The sequence below is a fragment of the Suillus bovinus genome (genome assembly GCF_016758785.1).
Source record: "Suillus bovinus strain UH-Sbo-P2 chromosome Unknown EDB93scaffold_55, whole genome shotgun sequence".
Taxonomy (NCBI): domain Eukaryota; kingdom Fungi; phylum Basidiomycota; class Agaricomycetes; order Boletales; family Suillaceae; genus Suillus; species Suillus bovinus.
Window position 1 is genome coordinate 190,500 of NW_024542111.1, and position 17,796 is coordinate 208,295.

General features: G+C 47.7%; 7 protein-coding genes across 7 annotated transcripts; 5 read left to right on the forward strand and 2 right to left on the reverse strand.

Annotated features, from left to right (window-relative positions):
* Nucleotides 1-47: 47 nt before the first annotated feature.
* Nucleotides 48-777, forward strand: EDB93DRAFT_1338966 (Endoribonuclease L-PSP-domain-containing protein; the record flags this gene model as incomplete). Its single annotated transcript, XM_041455409.1, has 3 exons — nucleotides 48-179; nucleotides 248-393; nucleotides 513-777. 3 exons carry the CDS (start codon nucleotides 48-50, stop codon nucleotides 592-594), a joined length of 360 nt encoding a protein of 119 aa, XP_041304899.1. The 3' UTR covers nucleotides 595-777.
* A 1,937-nt stretch (nucleotides 778-2,714) lies between these two features.
* On the reverse strand, nucleotides 2,715-4,670 carry EDB93DRAFT_1164234 (uncharacterized protein). Its single transcript, XM_041450130.1, has 3 exons — nucleotides 4,601-4,670; nucleotides 2,932-4,547; nucleotides 2,715-2,850 (listed from the first exon to the last, which is right to left on the reverse strand). The coding sequence occupies exon 2, from the start codon at nucleotides 4,528-4,530 to the stop codon at nucleotides 2,983-2,985; it is 1,548 nt and encodes a 515-aa protein (XP_041304900.1). The 5' UTR covers nucleotides 4,531-4,547; nucleotides 4,601-4,670; the 3' UTR covers nucleotides 2,715-2,850; nucleotides 2,932-2,982.
* A 19-nt stretch (nucleotides 4,671-4,689) lies between these two features.
* On the forward strand, nucleotides 4,690-7,545 carry EDB93DRAFT_1210119 (glycoside hydrolase family 20 protein). The gene is made up of 12 exons (XM_041451032.1): nucleotides 4,690-5,548; nucleotides 5,603-5,692; nucleotides 5,743-5,892; nucleotides 5,945-5,965; nucleotides 6,016-6,379; nucleotides 6,436-6,484; nucleotides 6,537-6,621; nucleotides 6,670-6,710; nucleotides 6,769-6,805; nucleotides 6,855-6,915; nucleotides 6,968-7,119; nucleotides 7,171-7,545. Exons 1-12 carry the CDS (start codon nucleotides 5,009-5,011, stop codon nucleotides 7,261-7,263), a joined length of 1,683 nt encoding a protein of 560 aa, XP_041304901.1. The 5' UTR covers nucleotides 4,690-5,008; the 3' UTR covers nucleotides 7,264-7,545.
* A 45-nt stretch (nucleotides 7,546-7,590) lies between these two features.
* Nucleotides 7,591-9,543, forward strand: EDB93DRAFT_1230588 (uncharacterized protein). The gene is made up of 2 exons (XM_041451279.1): nucleotides 7,591-7,847; nucleotides 7,913-9,543. Exons 1-2 carry the CDS (start codon nucleotides 7,614-7,616, stop codon nucleotides 9,170-9,172), a joined length of 1,494 nt encoding a protein of 497 aa, XP_041304902.1. The 5' UTR covers nucleotides 7,591-7,613; the 3' UTR covers nucleotides 9,173-9,543.
* Nucleotides 9,544-9,565: 22 nt separating this feature from the next.
* EDB93DRAFT_1242016 (uncharacterized protein) lies at nucleotides 9,566-12,794 on the forward strand (the record flags this gene model as incomplete). The annotated part of the gene is given in 10 exon segments (XM_041451957.1): nucleotides 9,566-9,641; nucleotides 9,717-9,802; nucleotides 9,853-10,332; nucleotides 10,405-10,683; nucleotides 10,732-11,028; nucleotides 11,173-11,401; nucleotides 11,421-11,890; nucleotides 11,953-12,240; nucleotides 12,310-12,617; nucleotides 12,701-12,794. The coding sequence occupies 10 exon segments, from the start codon at nucleotides 9,566-9,568 to the stop codon at nucleotides 12,792-12,794; spliced, it is 2,607 nt and encodes an 868-aa protein (XP_041304903.1).
* A 699-nt stretch (nucleotides 12,795-13,493) lies between these two features.
* Nucleotides 13,494-15,525, forward strand: EDB93DRAFT_1242017 (major facilitator superfamily domain-containing protein; the record flags this gene model as incomplete). The annotated part of the gene is made up of 13 exons (XM_041451958.1): nucleotides 13,494-13,581; nucleotides 13,675-13,750; nucleotides 13,801-13,871; nucleotides 13,927-14,135; nucleotides 14,196-14,235; nucleotides 14,290-14,507; nucleotides 14,560-14,620; nucleotides 14,649-14,677; nucleotides 14,724-14,796; nucleotides 14,846-15,069; nucleotides 15,128-15,210; nucleotides 15,260-15,376; nucleotides 15,444-15,525. The coding sequence occupies 13 exons, from the start codon at nucleotides 13,494-13,496 to the stop codon at nucleotides 15,523-15,525; spliced, it is 1,371 nt and encodes a 456-aa protein (XP_041304904.1).
* A 474-nt stretch (nucleotides 15,526-15,999) lies between these two features.
* EDB93DRAFT_1330347 (uncharacterized protein) lies at nucleotides 16,000-17,016 on the reverse strand (the record flags this gene model as incomplete). Its single annotated transcript, XM_041455168.1, has 2 exons — nucleotides 16,000-16,498; nucleotides 16,551-17,016. The coding sequence occupies 2 exons, from the start codon at nucleotides 17,014-17,016 to the stop codon at nucleotides 16,164-16,166; spliced, it is 801 nt and encodes a 266-aa protein (XP_041304905.1). The 3' UTR covers nucleotides 16,000-16,163.
* Between the last annotated feature and the right edge of the window lie 780 nt (nucleotides 17,017-17,796).

Below are 17,796 nucleotides of genomic sequence, written 5' to 3' on the forward strand. Positions count from 1 at the left end.
CGTGAAGACGAAAGTGCTGCTCAAGCAGATGGTTTTCATGCATATAGATGTGTACTCTACGCCGTATTCCTGTCGTCTGGTCCATATTCACAAGTTGTCCCTCCACACAGGCCCTCGCAAACCTCAAGGCTGTTTTTGAAGCTAGCTCTAGCTCAGTTGGCAAGGTCGTCAAGAGTACGGTATCTTGCTGATACGGTCGTCTTTGAGTCAAATCTGACGGATGCGTGGACGATGATGCATCGCATAGGTGTTCCTTAAAGACATAGGGGACTTTGCTACGGTAAACAAGATTTATGAAGAGTTCTTTGGCGGTCCGGAGCATAAGCCTGTACGGTCGGCTGTTGAAGTTGATCGGCTTCCGAAAGATGTTTTGTTTGAGATCGAGTGTAGCAGGTTAGTCACTCATACTATGAACTTCTTCTAGTGTACTCATAACGTGCCATTTCAATATCAATGGCAAACAAGTGATTCATAGCTATTTATGACGAGGGGTACCGCGAATTGATATGTAGATCGTTGGACACACGTGCGATGACAGAAACTCACGCATTATACGTTCGGAAGAGTATCAGTTTCGGCGAGCACATAATTTAGAGATAGGAATGGCACTAGTTTTGCGAGATGCTTCCCGCTGATGAAAGATCGGAATGTCAGATTTTCAATAAATCTATGTTGGGACTGACCTTCTGACCGCACGAGTTCGGACGCAGGACAGTATGTGAGGTGCTTGCACTGTTTTTTTAGCGTGGTTCGCTGTAAAATAAAACACATTCAGCGATCTGCGATGCCTTGGACCGCCATATTGGCACTAGAGTCTGGACAGGATCGACCATCAAGACTATTGATATATCCCAAGCGCTTTAGCGGGAATAGTGACCATGAATTCGCCATAAGTGTAAGGAGGTACGAATTCCTCGAAGGGCTCCATGAAGTCTTTCAAACTGCAACTGTAGGTCTTCATATAAATTTATGCACGGCAACAAGCAGGCTAACTGCCAGCCCGATAGTTCCAGCTCGTTTACTATATTCGGTGCGCTTATAGTGTTCATATCGAGGCACATGACAGCTTCTTCGACTACTGTATAGCCTGGAGTTCTACGTCCAGTCTTGATACAAGGAATGTCACTCTGCTAGCCACGGACACCGGCTATGGATTTCCCTTTGTACTCACTTACATACAAATAGTCGGTTCTCACTTTCGATAGCTCCGATGAATAAACTCCCCCTCACTCATTCTCTCATGGTCCGAATCATTCCCCGTCGAACTCAATAAGCAGCCTTACATTGACTTGATGACTATCCTTCTCACGACCACAGAACCCTCAGTGCTGAACGGAATAATGTTCTTCAATGCACACACTCTACGGGCATTAAATGACTCCTTCAAATTCATCTCGTCGCTCGACCATGCCACAACACCGAACCTTTGCTTTGATTTAGCTGCCAGTGTAATTTTTTTTTTCCCGAGGTTTAACCTCGTCGTTTCAGCGCTAACAGCCAGAAGAATATAAATTCAACGCGGCTGAATTTCAAAAGCCTCAGATACACGTGCCCCCTTCGCAGTGAGTAGCCCTCTTGCGCCACATCATGCGAATATCGCTGAATCGACGTATAGCACTCCTGACAATTGTCATAGCAACTTCACGCACATCGCATAGCTAAAATTTTGTTTGTGAGTAGTCTCTTAGTGCTCACAGCCATCACTAAAACACGGTTATGACAGGTACCATGAAGCCTATCCAGTTCATCTACCTCTCCATCCTTGCTGCTCTCGTTGGGGTAAATACAGTCCTCGCCGATGAACTTGGCTCAGCGCCGGTCTGCTTGGATGAGTGCGGTGATTCCCCTATTCCCTGCTCAAAAGGATTGAAATCTACCAAGACGGGCAATTGCTGGACGTGCTGCAGCATCCATTGACGCCTGGATCAAATTCCTGGGTATTGTCGCCAATTTTGTAAAGCACGACGTTATAGATATGTGCTACCTACAGATAATGTTCTTTGATTATTGTCATAAGAATCACGTTCCATCTAGTATACGGATAGTTCTGGTCGGATTCGATGGTGGCCTGTCTCAGTTTACGTTACTACACTGATTTTTGACTGTTCGACTTGGATGATACATCTGCCAAAACCTTGCTGAATGGAATAACGGGCCAAATTATCCGGGCTACGCATAAATGTAATACAGTTTGAATTCTGAAAGCCTCAACGACAACTGCCTCGATCGAGAACAATTGGCAGATGATGCAAGCGCCAAGGTAGCGAGTGCCCGCTGTTGTATAACGATTCTACTTGCTGCTGATGGTGTCAAATCCATGCTTTCCTCCAGTTCAATTGCAGCTTTCCACAACTCGAAGCAGGTCCTTCTGAATGCCAGCATGACGACATCGACATCGACAATGATAATGATAGTCTGTCAAAGTCTCTGAATTTTACACGACACTGTCCCACTCCACCACCTGACAAAGATCTCATCATGCAGCGTTCACCATCTCCGGTTTCTTCTCCATTTCCGAGTCACCACTACTTTTTTCTGTTGTGGTCACAATCTCCAGGTTTTCCACCACTCGACGAGAACGGTCACAATCTCCAAATCCCCCTCCACCCGCCCGGGCTCTCCTAGAGCAATGTGTTGTATAGTACTTCCCAGATTTTATTTCGCGTGCAGATGTTTGTGCTAGACCACGCCTCATCCTTAGAGATCGACAATATCACGCTAAACCCGTGACTGGATCCGATGCAGAAACTGGCATGAATTCGATCGTCTTCGAGCGTGTACATGTACCAACTAGCAGTACCGTACAGGGCAATGCTTGCCGAGAAATTATTGAAACTGTGTGTTACATGTCTGTATTTAGTTTTCATTTTTCCACGAAACAATGTGATGAATATGTATGGTTCAGCCATGGAGTATAAAAAAGTTACTGACGAGAGACCCACATGTACGGGATATGCAACACAGTGGGGATCCTATGTGGTGCTAACGATAACACCCTCTTGGAGCGCATTTTTTCTTTTTCCCTTCATCGTCAGGCTGGAGTGTGCCTGCAACAGGAACACGAAGCCAGGTGTGAAAACACGCAACCCTGCTTTGAGTTCCCCATGTATCCTGCCCGACAAACACAGTGGCAGGAATGCCAGTTCGCGTAGCATAGAAAGAAGCAGCTTGCAGCGGATACTCTGGAAGCTCTTTGGAAACTCCGACCAAGCGATGACCAAGGACATGGGGATAGCGGAGTACTATCGAGGCCACTTCACGGCATAGCTTTGAAACCAATCCCAGTGTGAGGACGTCTTGTAGATCAAGATACAAAGCGATCTCTTGCCAAAGTTCCGAGGGCAGTGTTGTAGAGGTAATGCTGGGTGGTGCACTGCTAATCCCCTGAGCAAAGGACTTTTTGCGCCATACATCTATTCCCTCATGCCCATGCCAGACCTTCATAACACTCACATAGAGTGCAGGGTCAATACGATAACCAAGGCGAGCAAGAGCGGTGATTCCTGGCGTAGAAGGAGACACTGCGAAGAATGATGGCAAAAATTGGAGGGCAGTGGTATGACTAAACGTCGTGTGTATGTCCTTTATCACTTTGACGATTGCACAGTGGGAAACAGAGAATGCAACTCCAAAGTAATCGCCTGGAGCATCCCGCTGCTCTAAAATTGATTCGATCAAGCGTGACACAGAGGCCTGCAGGCATCTCTCGTTGTCTAAATGCATTGCGAAGCAAACCACGGTGTCTTCGCGAACCCATACACATTCCTTTCTATCCGGCTCGGGAGGCTGAACCAACACGGATGGCGCATCGAATATCTGAGGAGCAAACGCAAAGCTGATAACGGAGTATGCGGTAAACCATCCATCATCTGTGAGTTGGTTGTGATTGGATATGGTGTCGAATTCGTGAATTAATTGACCAAGTTGAAGGCGGGGCATGCAGCGCCCAATGATCATCTCCAACAATGAGACCCGAACCTGCTCATTTGTAGATAAGATGTCGCTGATGCCGAGCAGGTCGCTCAAAGCCGCGCCAGGGCCCGTGCAAGCCAAAGATCGATATGTCTCTAAGTCAGAGTCGTCTATAACTGGCGCCGCTGGCCTCTTGTACCTCTCCTCAGGGGGACACTCTGGTGAACAAGCTAGGTTGTGGTAGTGGTCTTCGGAAATGTCTTGAGGAAGAGCTCCTGGTTCTGGAAGGCATTCCAAGGAGTAAAATGGTATTCCGTTTACGTCGAAGATATTGTGATCAAGGTCGATCCCATAGGCCCACTCTGCATCAACGTCACAGCTAATGTCTACGCGCCGATCAAAAATAGTGAGACCATCATCAAGTTCTAGGGGAAAAGATTGGCCGTCAAACTCGTCCAGCATCTCTTTTAACTCCTGTTGCTTGGTTGTGATGGCATTTGGCAACCGCATCCATTGAAGCACCTTCACGCCAAGACCCTCCGGAAAAGAGTCATAATGACGATAGTAGCAGAAATACATATTTCGATAACGGTAAATATAGCATCCACGAGTGCCCATGTCTGCAGGTGGAATTTCTGGACAATCGAGAGTGTCATGTTGGATACTCCATTTATAAGGTATGACATACCTGCAGGGTGCACTTTGGACTACCACAACTACAAGACTGTCGGACGAGAAGTGAAAGTTACAAGTAGCTGGAGTCAACCAACACGTCACGTGACATTTCAGCATGCGTTTCAAATTCAGGGAATTCAGTTTGACTTGTCACGCGACCGTGACTGACGCGTTTACTAGTACGCGCCGCTGAACGCCGCAAGAAGCGACAAGATCCCACTTCTCGAACGTGGATGATCCAAATTTCCGAAAGGCATCCGCGCTGGACCTATCAACGCCGGACACACTAACTGCATTGGAATTCTGGGTCGCTCCTTATATTTAGCGTTACGTACGCATGTTGAACCAGCCGTGGCTTTTAATATTAGTATAAACAGCTGCAGTTGAACTGGTCGCATCTTTAACCGGCACATCTTGATTCATGGCCTTTTCTCGCTACCTTATTATCCTGGCACTTGTCGCAGGATGCATCCTTCCTTCTGGTGTCCAGGCTCTTTGGCCCATCCCAACCACTCTCGAGACCGGGCTGACCGCCCTTAAAGTTTCCCCCGAATTTTACTTTGACGTCCAGATTGAAGGCGCACCATCGGATTTACGTGATGCGGTTGCGCAATCACAGTATTATCTCGAAAATGACGACTTTAGACGTCTCGTCGTAGACCGCGGCGCGAATGACACTATCGCACTTGCTAGCGCGATGACGCTTTCAAAGTTGACGCTATCTCTCGCGAGTGGGGCTTGTGCACAGCCCATTTCTTTAGAAGCTGTCAAGCCCCTGGGAACCCGTAGTGAGGAGTACGCACTAACCATTCCAGCAGATGGATCGGCTGCTACTTTGACAGCGAACTCGACGTTGGGTCTGTACAGAGGACTCACCACTTTCAATCAGATTTTCTATCACTTTGAAGGAGTAACTTACACTTTACTTGCCCCGATTGCGATCACGGACGCTCCTGCGTATGTGAGCAGCTATCACTTGCACTTTGGCGTCAGGCGCATGAACCCATATACGTAGCCTTTCCGGGGATTAGGACTGGATACCTCTAGGAACTACTACGCGGTCAGCGACATTCTGCGAACTTTGGACGCGATGAGCTGGGTGAAGGCGGGTGCTTTCCCAGCGTCTTGTCTTGTTATCCCTAACAAGCTAGACAGATCAACACTTTCCACTGGCATATCACGGACAGTCAGAGTTTCCCACTTGAAGTTGCACAGTATCCCGAGCTTGCCATCAACGGCGCATACTCTCGTAAAGAAGTTTACAATGCAAGCGATGTCCAACACATCGTGCAGTATGCTGCTGCAGTTCGTGTTCCCCTTTCTCACGGTCTTCTGTTTCCTCATTGTGCTCTCACAGAGAGGTATCGATGTTATGATGGCGAGTACTTATCAGTCAATTTTGCGAATCACTTCTCAAGATTCTACCAGGAAATCGATACACCCGGTCATACTGCCATCATTGGGGCCACTTACCCAGAATATGTTGCGTGCCTTGACGCTAGCCCGTGGGCAGAGTTTGCTGGCGAGCCCCCTGCCGGCCAGCTTCGTTTTGCACTCCCAGAGGTCATGAACTTCACCGCCTCCTTGCTCACCGATGTTACGAAGACTCTCCCTTCACACTATTTTAGCACCGGGGGCGATGAACTTAACACGAACTGTTATGTTGACGATTACCTCACGCAGCAGCAGCTCAACAGGACCGGCATGACGCTGAACGGTGCTCTTGACAGGTTCACACAGACCACCCATGGTGCACTGATTGCCCAGGGAAAGACGCCTGTTGTATGGGAAGGTATGCGCCATGATTCTTCCTTTGAATGCCGGTATTGAATGGAGAATCTCATTTAGAAATGGTCCTCGACTGGAATATTACGCTCTCAAACGAGACTATTGTGATGTCAGTATGATAAAATAATGATCTGACTCAGCTGATTCAACTGTATTGAAAGGATTTGGATTTCCTCTGAAGATGCTGCAGCAGTGGCAGGAAGTGGTTTCAGGATCATCCAAGCACCATCAAATTACTTCTACCTGGTTAGTTGATGAGTTCTTCTACGGAACACAATGTTCTCATTATCCTAGGATTGTGGTGCTGGTGGGTGGCTGGGAGACAACCCAACTGGGTTAGTCCTCATCTTGTCGAATATATTTGATCTGAACTGACATTCTTTGGGAGAGTAGGAATAGCTGGTGCGACCCCTTCCAGACTTGGTCCAAGGTAAACATGAATGTCGAGAATAGCCACGCATCTCACAATGTTTTGTTAGGCATATACCTTTGATCCGTTGGCAAATTTGACCGAGGCACAGTATAAACTTGTTCTCGGAGGTAAATACAATCTAGTCTCGAGGTTAAATCGACCTTTCTGAGCAATTTGCAGGCGAGCAAATCTTATGGAGTGAACAGTCTAGTACCCAAAATGTCGATTCAATCGTGTGGCCACGTGCCGCAGCATCAGCAGAAATTTTTTGGAGTGGCAAGCAGCCAAATGGCGCTGCACTCAACGTCACCGAGGCGCTTCCTCGTTTGCATGTAAGGACTGCTTCTTGATCCGGATGTACTCAAATGACATGAACGATATAGGACATCAGGTACAGGATGGTGCAGCGCGGCGTCAATGCCATCCCACTCCAGCCGCATTGGTGTGCGCTTCGACCGGGCGCATGTGACTTGTAGGCTTGATCTAGAATTTGATCGGAATCCTGGGTCTTTTCACGATTGGTCTTGGTTTTAATCAGTTTGCGCCGTCGCTTGCAAGATGCATAGCACTTATTCACCAAAAACATGAGTTATGTCAAGAAATTTATGCCTCAGTCTTGCGAGAAGTCGTGCGGCGAAATGGAAGTTGGCGAAATATTTGAAGCGATGCTCTTAACCACGAAGTATCCACATTCAGCAATAATTAATTATACTCTCCTTGGAAGTCCGAAAATAACAGGTAACAACAGCCATCGGTCCTACATAGGCAATGTTTTTGAGATTTACATATAAAAGCTAGTTGAGTCTGAGTCCTGACTCTACCTGTGATGCATCAGGCTTTACTTGTTCCCGAAGTCCTCCTGGAGATATTAACCTACGTGAATGAAATATCATTTACTCAAACAACATCGACTCAGAGATCCCTTGCTGCTCTTGCAAGGACATGTAGAAAATTTTACGAGCCCGCGATGGATTTGCTGTGGGCTGAGATCGAAGAGTTAGAACCACTGCTGGGCTGTGTAACGAGGTTACATCCACTGATATATCATAGTGATACAAGGGTCAGTGCACGACTTTATTACGCTTTGTCCATTTCTTTTCGGCTGACCGAGCGTCTACATCATAGTGGGGCGGGCCCTGGGCGAGAGGCATCGAACCATTATCTGCCCATGAGACCCGTCAATTTTTGCGTCACTCCGCCCGTATTCGCAAATTGAACATAGATTTTGATCATCCCCACTTTCTCTCTCTTATCCCTGCCGAGGCATGCGTATTCCCGAGGCTGAGGTCGTTAAATATTTCCACCAAATATTTGGACCTCTTTCTGCCTCACTCGCTGCAGCGGCTGTACCAATGTCATCTATCCACTGTCAACCAAAGTCTGCAAGGGCCTTTTATGAGACGTTGCACTGATTTGGAGCACTTATGCATCTACACTCCTGAAATGGGCGATGATGACAGCACGGCAAATGAGCTGTCCCTGCTACTATCCGATCGGATTCGTTGGTGCACGCGGCTTGTAACTCTGTCTTGTCCAATGCTCGACTGGGCAACATGGAAGCATCTCTCCTCCCTCCCTACCCTTCTTGAATTGTCAATTGATCAAGGGTGTAATGACCCTCCTTCGCTGTTAAAACAAGATATCGTCGATTTATCACCATTCCTTAGCATCACGACTATTTCCTTTCGACAGCTGTACGATGCTGCACATATCATCGCAGTCATGCAACACTCGCAATTCCCCTCGTTGAAAGAGTTCAGGTTCGAAGCCAACTATCTGGGTTCAGAAGAGGCAGAGCAGCTCTTTCATGCGTTGTCCAACTGCAAAGCGTTGCAGACTTTGGAAAAAATCTCCATTATTGCTTATGATAGCAAATTCCTGGACTCAGACGGTATTTTGAAGCCAATTCCGCATTTCCTTCGCTTTAAACAGCTCCGGACCCTGGAGCTCATATTTTGTGATTCCTGCATCTACCTGGACAACGACATTCTCTTGGAAGCCATGTCTACTTGGCCGGATATCCACACTCTAGAGATCACCAGCTCACATGCCCTTCCTTCTTCAGTCACCCTCCATGGATTATTCACAGCGCTCAGTCTATGTCCACAATTGCATACACTGCGAGTTGCAATCGATATTACCACTATCGACATCGATCCTGATGACGATCCAATACAACATACCTCCCTACAAAAAGCGGAATTGGAAATATACGAGTTTATAACAGATGCTGAATCGCTCGCTCGCATCATTTTCGCGTGGCTTCCTTGTGTCGACCAAGTTCAAAGGGAGGACATTTATTGGGATGAAGTCAACATGCATCTCAGATCTTTGAAAGCGGCTGTTGGGCTGCATGTCGTGGGAGCCTCCAGGCATTATCATTGAGCTTGGAATACGTTCGCCATACACTGCCTTCAAGTTATTTTGTTCTTTCGTCGTCGTTATCGTCAACCGTTCATATAGTTGTTTCTCGTCTGATCGTTAAACTGTAATACCTCAACAAAATTGTCAACAAGAAGTTCAGAACTCACCGGTTCACTGCAGGATTAGTACATATTATCAGCCTTTGGCGGGTCAATTCATCTTCTCGGCAGTCCACCACCGTTTTCTTCATCATGTATACTTATATCTGATTTTGATCTCCATGGTACTTACGATCGACACGTTGCAGTTGGTTTGTGTAGAAGAACTTTGATCTTTCTATCAACGTTAAATTTCTATAAAGGACAAATGGTCGTTGCTGAGTAATCAAGCTCTCTCCCCGTGCTCCCAACGTGCATGTCTTCCGTTCCAAACGGTGCAGACATCTCTGCTGGTACTCACCCGGATCTGTCGCTCGGGTCGTTCGTATCAGGTCCAAGCACACCCGGCAGACCACTCCGTGTCCCGTCAATATCATCACCCGCTCCCAGTAACGGCGATGGCCCAGACACACCCCTTCCACGTGCGCGACGTCCAAGACAAAGCGTACCAGGAGGAAAAGGCGCTGCTTTATCTTTGAGAGATCAAGAAAAGGTAAACAAAACCTCACCACCAAACTCTGTCTGAATTAACCTACAAAACAGCACATTGACTCTCTCAAAAAAGAAAACTTTAACATCAAACTGCGCGTCCATTTTCTCGAGGAGCGTCTTGCGCAACTTGCACCAGACCAGATCGATGCTGCTCTCAAACAGAACATTAATCTCAAGATTGAGGTCCAGCAACGTGGTCTTGAGATTAAGAAACTCAAGAAACTCGTCTTGGAGCTTGAGCGTGAGTTGGAGCGTCTTCAGCGTGGCTCAACGCGCGACCATGATCTTGAGTCGCGACTTCACGAGCGCGAACGCGATTTGGAGACTCAGCTACATGAACGGGAACGGGATCTTGAGATGCAGCTTCAAGAGCGCGAGCATGAGATCAGGGAGTTGAGGAAGGCCCAGGTTATCATCGAGCGCAGTGGTGATGACTCCGTAGATCCCATTTATGCACGAAAAATTGAGGATCTGCGTGCGGAGAATGAAGAACTTCGTCGTGAGCTCGAGCAGCGCGATCAACTTCTCATTGTACGCGAGGAGGAGAATGAGGCACTTGCTGACCATGCTGATCGATTACAACTGGAGGTTGAGGATTTGCAGCGACGGAGAGAAGCGGAGAGCATTGAAAGGAGTGAGAGTCGGGCTCAGATACTTGAGGAGAGAGAGGAACGCGAGGCTGTGGAGGACGATCTCAATGCAATCCGGGACAAGCTTGCTGCCGCTACCATCGAACTACAACAGAAGGAGGACGAATTGGAGCTCAAGAACAAAGAGATTGACGATTTAATCCAGGAACATGATCGCGTCGTTGATGTTGTCGAGGAGGAGTGGAGGGGTGAAGTCGAGGAGGCCAGGAGTCAGGTCGAAGAGCTCAGAGATGTTTGTTTCATTGTCTTATTTGTCCTCCGTCTCTCACCTATCGTATAGGTTCTTGCAGAACGCGAAAACGAAGCAAGAGAACTCCGCCTCAATATCACAGAGCTTGAAGCCAATACCAACGACCTCCATGCTAAGTTCGAAGCCACACTCGCACACCTCGAACAAGAAGCGGAAGACAAAGATGCCGAGCTCCGCGCTGCGAATGAGGAGATTGAGCAACTCGGAAAGCAAGTATATGCGCTCGAGGAAGACGCAGATCGCATGGCTGAGGATCACGAACGTCAGAGAGAGGAGGACGCAGTCGAGCGCGAAACGCTAGAAGCACTCGCATCTGCACTCAAAGATGTACATCCATCTCCATCTCTCATTTAAAATCCAAAAGCTCACATATCGTAACAGAAAGTCTCCGGACTGAAATCTCAACTTCAAGACCTCCAGGAACTCTACGATCAATCTGTTCAAGACATGCACGCACACCGGGCCCGTCAGGAAGAATTAGCGGGGCACATCGAAGACCTAGTAACTCAAGTGAAACACGAGCAAGAAGCTCGGGAGAGTCTTGAGCGCGAGTTCGACGATGTAGAGAAGACACACGAGTCTGAGCTTCGACGCGAACGTCGTGCACTCGAAGACAAAGACTCTGCACTGCGTAGCGCCCTCGATGACCTCTCGCGCGCACAGTCCCTCCTCACACAACGCCAATGGCGACCTCGAAGCCGTCCAAAACGCGCTTCGAGACATGGAGCAACGGTCTAAAGAGCTAGGGGAGACCCATACAACCGCACGGTTCTCATTGCAGCTAGAAGTTGACAGGCTGAAACGTGATGTCGACCGCTTAGAGGACGAACTATCTCGTACGAGGAAAGATGTCGGCGACCGAGAGGGTACGACTCGTGATCGTGAAGATCTGATTCATAAATTGCAGCTCGAAGTACAACAGCTCACCACACAACTCAACACCCAAACTCAAGCACGTCTTAGTCTCTCAGAGAAACTTGACAACGCGCAAAGCAGTCTCAAGACTGCTGAGGCAGAGTTGTTTGGGCATAAGACGAGAGTGAACGAGCTGGAGACGCGATTATCTAAGGACCAGCGGACGTTATTGAGTGCCGAGAACCAGTATCGTGATCAGCTTACAGAGCGAAACACATTGCTGCTTACGATATATCAATACATGGATAAGATTCTCGGCGTGGATAAGACTCCCGTAAGCTTCTTCATTTCTCTCTAACACGCGTCCCTCACTCACAAAAACATGCTATTTCGCAGAAGAAAGGCAATCAAGCAGAAACGAAGCCCTTCACCAATTTCAGTGTTTTCCACGACAACCTCATCACACGACTCAAAGCTCTATCCCAGATCCAACTCGACTTTGAAAAACGCGTCAAAGATGCGGAAGGGAAATTCACCGAGAAACTTGCTGAGATGCGGAGGCAGCTTGATGTGCGGTGGAAACAGATCGACAAGTTTGAGTCGAGCGTGAAGGCATACGGTGAGGCAAAGGCTACGTGGAGACGGAAGTTTACTGCAAAGGAAGGGGAGATTGAGGGGTTGAAGGTGTGTGTTTTTATGAGTGTTTTTGAATTTACGTTGACTTTGATTGATACTCTTACCTCATCTGCGAAGGCTACTAACGCAGAATTGACCTCACAACTAACGATATCCCGACGACCGACCCAAGGCGACTCCCAAGAAACAAAGACGCTTCTTTCCCGTGCAGTAAATGCCGAGAAACGTCTCGTGGTGGTTCAAAACCAGCTCCTCCTGAGCGAGGAAAAGATTTCGAATATAAACCAAAAGACGAATACGGCTGATCAGAAGTGGGAGGCGAGAGTGAAGGAGTATGAGTCAAGGTTGAGGGCGGGAGAGGAGAAATATAAAAGGGAGAGGCAGGGGGCGAAGGAGAGGGTGTTGGAGTTGGAGAATCAGATGAGGTTTGTGTTTATTGACCATCTCTTTCCCTCTTTTTTCCTGCTTGGATGTCCAAGGTCTTGTGCTGATGCATTTGCCATGGTAGGAGTCTAGAACGCCAGAACGAACTCGCTCAAAAACGGAATGCGCAACTGGATAATGTGGCAGAAACAAATAAAGCTCCTGCACGGTCCCGGTAACGATACCCTCATCAATTCTTGTCGTGTCCGCGATGGCCTTCTCATGCTTGTCATGTCCACGATGGATGTTCTCCCTTACGAGTTTTGTATAGCGAAGGTGTGCTCTTGCTTCGTTCGGTTCTTGACGTCACAGTTTTGTATTAATTAGTAGCGTACATCTCATGTATTTTTCTTTCTTTCTTCTGCTCTGGGACAATGATCATTGACTACTTACTTGCATAGTGGCCCGGGGAATGAAAGTGTGCATGACAACAGCGAATTGCTGGTGCATCTCAGTTCATTACAACAGTGGCGTTTTCAACATGAATGAAGGGAGGATGATCAGTAAGTCGATGATGGTCAAATCATAATTCAAAGAACCCAGTTGTACTCATCGCTTCCAAATGGCAAGCTGACATCAGGTCGCAAGTAACATGACAATACTTGAAATACTCAATTGAGTTTTCTTGTTGTGCATGATAACGTGTATGCATTACATATCTCGTCGCGCAGCACGAGCACATGTTCAAAATTACCATATTGGCAATTTTAAAGTGACCTTATTTGGTAACTCGCAAGAGAAGCGTTGTCTGTACACGTACGAACTGTGCAGTCTTGCCGGCAGGTATGTAACTGATTGGGCCTGGCTGTGGCGTTGTGCATGGGTTATGATATAAATTCCTTCCCCGCTATCTACGAGGCTCAGCTCACCAGTTCACGATGACTTCAGAACAAAGCCCTCTGCTGGTGCTCACCGCGCATGAAGCTATTTACGACAGATTCGCGTCACATCAAAAGAGGTGGATCGGTCTTTCATGCGTCTTCTTTGGGCTTCCTAGCCTGTGAGTACTGGGAGCTGTTGATCCAGAGGCGTGATACTGATGAATCACGCTTCGGTCAGTGTTTGTTAAATTGTCGTTCGTGCCTTCCATTCCCCAGATAGCTAAAGATCTCGACTTAACGGATGCTGTCGTCAGGTGTGTCGTTTGCTCGTCTGATATGTACTAGTGATCGAGTCATATCCCAGCTTGGCTTTCAGTCTGTCGATCTTGGCCTATGCCATCGGATCATTGGCTTGGGCTGCCTATTCATCTTTCTGTGCGCGCATCCACGCACTTGCGGTAGTCTTTGAGTTCTAACTCCAGTCCTAAAGACGGACGCCGATCAATATATCTGTGGTCAATGCCATTTCTATGTGTTGGGAGTTGCGGTGTCGCTCTGTCGACTTCGTTACAGAGTCTGTTATTCTGGCGATTCGTGCAGATGTTTGGATGCTCTGGTGGGGTGTCGTTGGGGACCGGTGTGATTGGTGATATCTATAAATTGGAGGAGAGGGGGACTGTTATTGGGGCATTCATTAGTGTGAGGAATCGTGATGATTGGTTGGTTGTTTTCGGTTTGGTACTAACACTGCTATCTCAGGTCACAAACATCGGGTGGGGTGTTGCCCCGTTTGTTGGAGGTACATACATTCTGGATGTTTATAGTCGCTGACTCTAACGACGTGTTTGAACAGGTGCGGCGACGCAGTATTGGTCCTGGCGCAATTTCCATTATTCTATCGGTGCATGGGGCTTACTCGAGATGCTTTTCATATACCTTTCGTTTCCTGAGACCAGTCATCCCGGCACATTGGGTATCGATAAACTGCCATCCAGGGGATGGATCCATATCACACGGATTAATCCTCTAAGGAGTCTTTGGTTGCTTCGCAGTCCAAACCTATTTGCTGTTGTGAGTGCATTTACCATGCGCTAGTACGAACTCTTGACTGTGTGAGATATAGATGTTTGCGTCAGCTCTAATGGTCAACACTATGTATGGTGTGTTGTTACTTGTTATTGATTGTAGTGATTCTCACGTAAAACGATGTAGTTCTTAACATACCGATGGCGTATACTATTGTGAGCTAACAATCGTCTTTCATCTTGTATCCTGATCGCGGTATAGGCCCCCCGGTATGGGATCACGAACGAGGCCATCATCGGGGCGCTTTTTCTCCCAAATGGACTGGGATGCTTCAGTAAGTGCGAAGCATTGTACTCGTAGTGCACCAACACGACCTTGAACAGCTGGAGCTCTGGTTTCTGGCCGCCTATCGGACACTGTAGTCAGAAAATGCCGGGAGAAGCACGGAGGAGCATGGTATCCCGAAGACCGCTTAAGAGCAACGTGGATAGGGGGACTGTTTATTGTCCCGTTGTCTATTGTGGCTTCAGGGTTGCTCACGACGTATATTGGGGGCCCGATCGGCCTTGCGCTAAATGTATTATGTCTTTATGCGATGGGAATGGGGGTAAGTCCTGCCAGTTAGATCTCTCACCTCATACATAAAGTGATTCGCTGATTTATAGGTCGACTTAGTGATAGATCCTATTCATGCTTACAATGTGGACGTAGTACATTCTCGAAGCGCAGAGGCCACGGCTGCTTGCATGTCAGTCTCCATGATATCACGTGACTATCACTGTTCATTTACCTATCAGAGCGAGCTGGTCGCTCATTCTGTCTGCTACCACTGCTATTATCATTCCATCGATCGAGCTCATAGGTTTTGCGTGGACGAACAACATTGCGGCTGTCTTCGCGGTCATCGGACAAGGGTATGAGTCTTTTTGACTGCAAGAGTGGTGATGCTGACCTAGGACCGCTTCAAAATTTCTTTTGTAGGTTGATTTTCTTGACGATTCGTTACGGGAATCGCATGAGGGCGAGCATAGATGTTGGATTCTCGACCGTGGAGAATAACTGACAGATTGGTCTTCGTTTATCCAATGTATTATAATCAGTCTATGTGGAACAATATATCTGTCATCATCGTCAATAGCCAGATCTTTCATAACGGCTCACAGTCACCTTGAGCGAAGCTGATGCCCTACGCTAAACGCCAGGGGTGAAGTTGAGCGAGCAACTCCATCAAGTGAGTGTGTGGCAGCTTGCGGCAAATCACGAGCTGAAATCTTCAGATTAATCACTGGTGAGTGAATTCGAGGGGTGAGGTAACATGATGCGGTCGATTTCTCTGCTGCGGTTGATACCGTGATCTGTGTTAATAAGTAGTTGCTGCGCTCGTCGGGAGTCTACAGACCCGGGGTCTAAGCATGACGCTTACCACACGATGACGCAGCCAGGGCTTCTGATATTTGGGCACCGCATCAGATGGCACTGATCCATCTATATATAGCTCGCTCTAGACTTTGTCTTCTATCGTCCTACGTCCTTCCACGTTATCGACGTCAAGCCGGCGTCCAATAGATAGTCCTTGAGAAACATCATCGCGACGTGCCTTGGATCTTCAGATTTGTAATGATGGTCCACGTGGCCATGTGCGTCGCGGAAGTTTTTATCAAAATCCAAGGGCTGAATATTCTGATATGTATGGGAAACAATTTAGGACTTTCTACGACAGGTATGGACCTTCAGCATATGTGGGCGCGCGAACCTCCGTCCACAGGAATCACAAACAGCCTTGACCTTCCGCAGATGCATCTCGTTTACATGACGAGTCATGCAATTCTTCTTGAGAGTTCTTGAGCATCCGTGCCAAGTGCACTTGACTTTATCTAGGCCGGCCTGCGCAATAGGAGGAGGTGGTTGTGGGTCGCGTCTGACCGAAGACTCGGACGACATCTTTCCATCAGCTGAGTACGTGCTATGCTGCGGTAGGAACTCATATACACCCAACCCATAGTTGACGATACCAGAGGTACCACTGTGCATCATGTCTGGTCGTGCATGGTAAGCATTTTAAGGAAACTGCGCATATCGCAAACTTACCTTGGGGGAGTTCACCAACGGGAGCGCCCTCTGCTAGGGTACTAGTATACCCTAGAGCGCCGTACTCAGGCTCTAGGTCCGAAAGCTGGCCAAAGAATGCTGGCGACTCTGCCAAGATGGAGAGCTCTGGCGGATTCACCGACGGTGAAACGGCATCCGGTTCATCTAGCGCAAGTGGCAGGATGGTCTGAGGCCCGTCTTTAATGATTGCCTGGAAGTCGACGTTGCTATCCAATGTGCTGTCATCCCCCATAATGACGTCTGATTGGCAGGTGACAAGGAGTTCTGTGATGCGGGTCCGGATTTCCAGAAATTCATTGCAGACACGGTCTATCTTATCATGGACTCGATCAAGCTGCTCGAGACATGATTGCAGACCTGGTCTCATTGCCCCTCGAGGAGCATGCCCTGACCATATCAACTGCGTGGTTGTTAGTGACGATTCTGGCCTTAGATATACATCCATGGTAAGCTCATGCTTAAGTCTACAAAGTGTAGAACAATCTTACCTTTGCAAATACAAACTCATTTTGAATTGCCGGCAATTCCTACGAATGCAAGAAAATGTTTACAAGCCTTTATATATTTTTACCGAGAGAGCCATATATACTGTATCTGACGAAAAAGGGTCTCCGGCACTCAATCTTTGGCTTGTTTCCTGTACTCAGGCTCGTGTGCACTATGTGATGGCGTAGAGCCAGATGGTAAGGGATATTTTTATACATTGTTCTGAGTTCCGTGATGGAATAAGTGATGGAATCTCTCACCGAGTGCCGAGAAGGTGTACTTTTAGAAGACATCTAGCCAGATTCCTAACCAGCGGCATGCATGGAGAAGGTTTTCATAAGCGCTCCCGGTTATGGGATCACGAACGAGGCCGATGATCATCGGGCCGTTTTTCCTCTGGAACAAGTAGACAAACCGTGAAGCTTTGAGGGCGGATAAACCGGCCCGCCAGATTGCAAGTGTGCCTTATAACTTATAAGCGTTGGAATAGCGGAGCATCCTACTTACGGAATATCTTGTAATAATATTCGACTGATTTATTTTAGCCTTAAGATCTTGAGATCGAGCATCGGAAAGACTGGCAGGTCCACGGTTTCCGCAGTACTTGCGTCCTTTGTGCCCTGGGCAATGTCAGAAATTCTGGAATTGCTTGCATCCATCCTTTCCTGTCATCTTGGTTTTCAATCCGATATCTTTCACTTCGTCGAGACAATATTTACTATGATCGCCTCCTGGATGC

Excerpts from the sequence above, each read along its gene's own strand:
- EDB93DRAFT_1230588 (XM_041451279.1), top strand. The coding sequence starts at position 7,614 with ATGCATCAGGCTTTACTTGTTCCCGAAGTCCTCCTGGAGATATTAACC. Across the intron at positions 7,848-7,912 it reads TATATCATAGTGATACAAGG|TGGGGCGGGCCCTGGGCGAG; the intron begins GTCAGTGCACGA and ends TCTACATCATAG.
- EDB93DRAFT_1210119 (XM_041451032.1), top strand. The coding sequence starts at position 5,009 with ATGGCCTTTTCTCGCTACCTTATTATCCTGGCACTTGTCGCAGGATGC. Across the intron at positions 5,693-5,742 it reads ACGCGATGAGCTGGGTGAAG|ATCAACACTTTCCACTGGCA; the intron begins GCGGGTGCTTTC and ends CAAGCTAGACAG. Across the intron at positions 5,893-5,944 it reads TCGTGCAGTATGCTGCTGCA|AGAGGTATCGATGTTATGAT; the intron begins GTTCGTGTTCCC and ends GTGCTCTCACAG.
- EDB93DRAFT_1164234 (XM_041450130.1), bottom strand. The coding sequence starts at position 4,530 with ATGGGCACTCGTGGATGCTATATTTACCGTTATCGAAATATGTATTTC.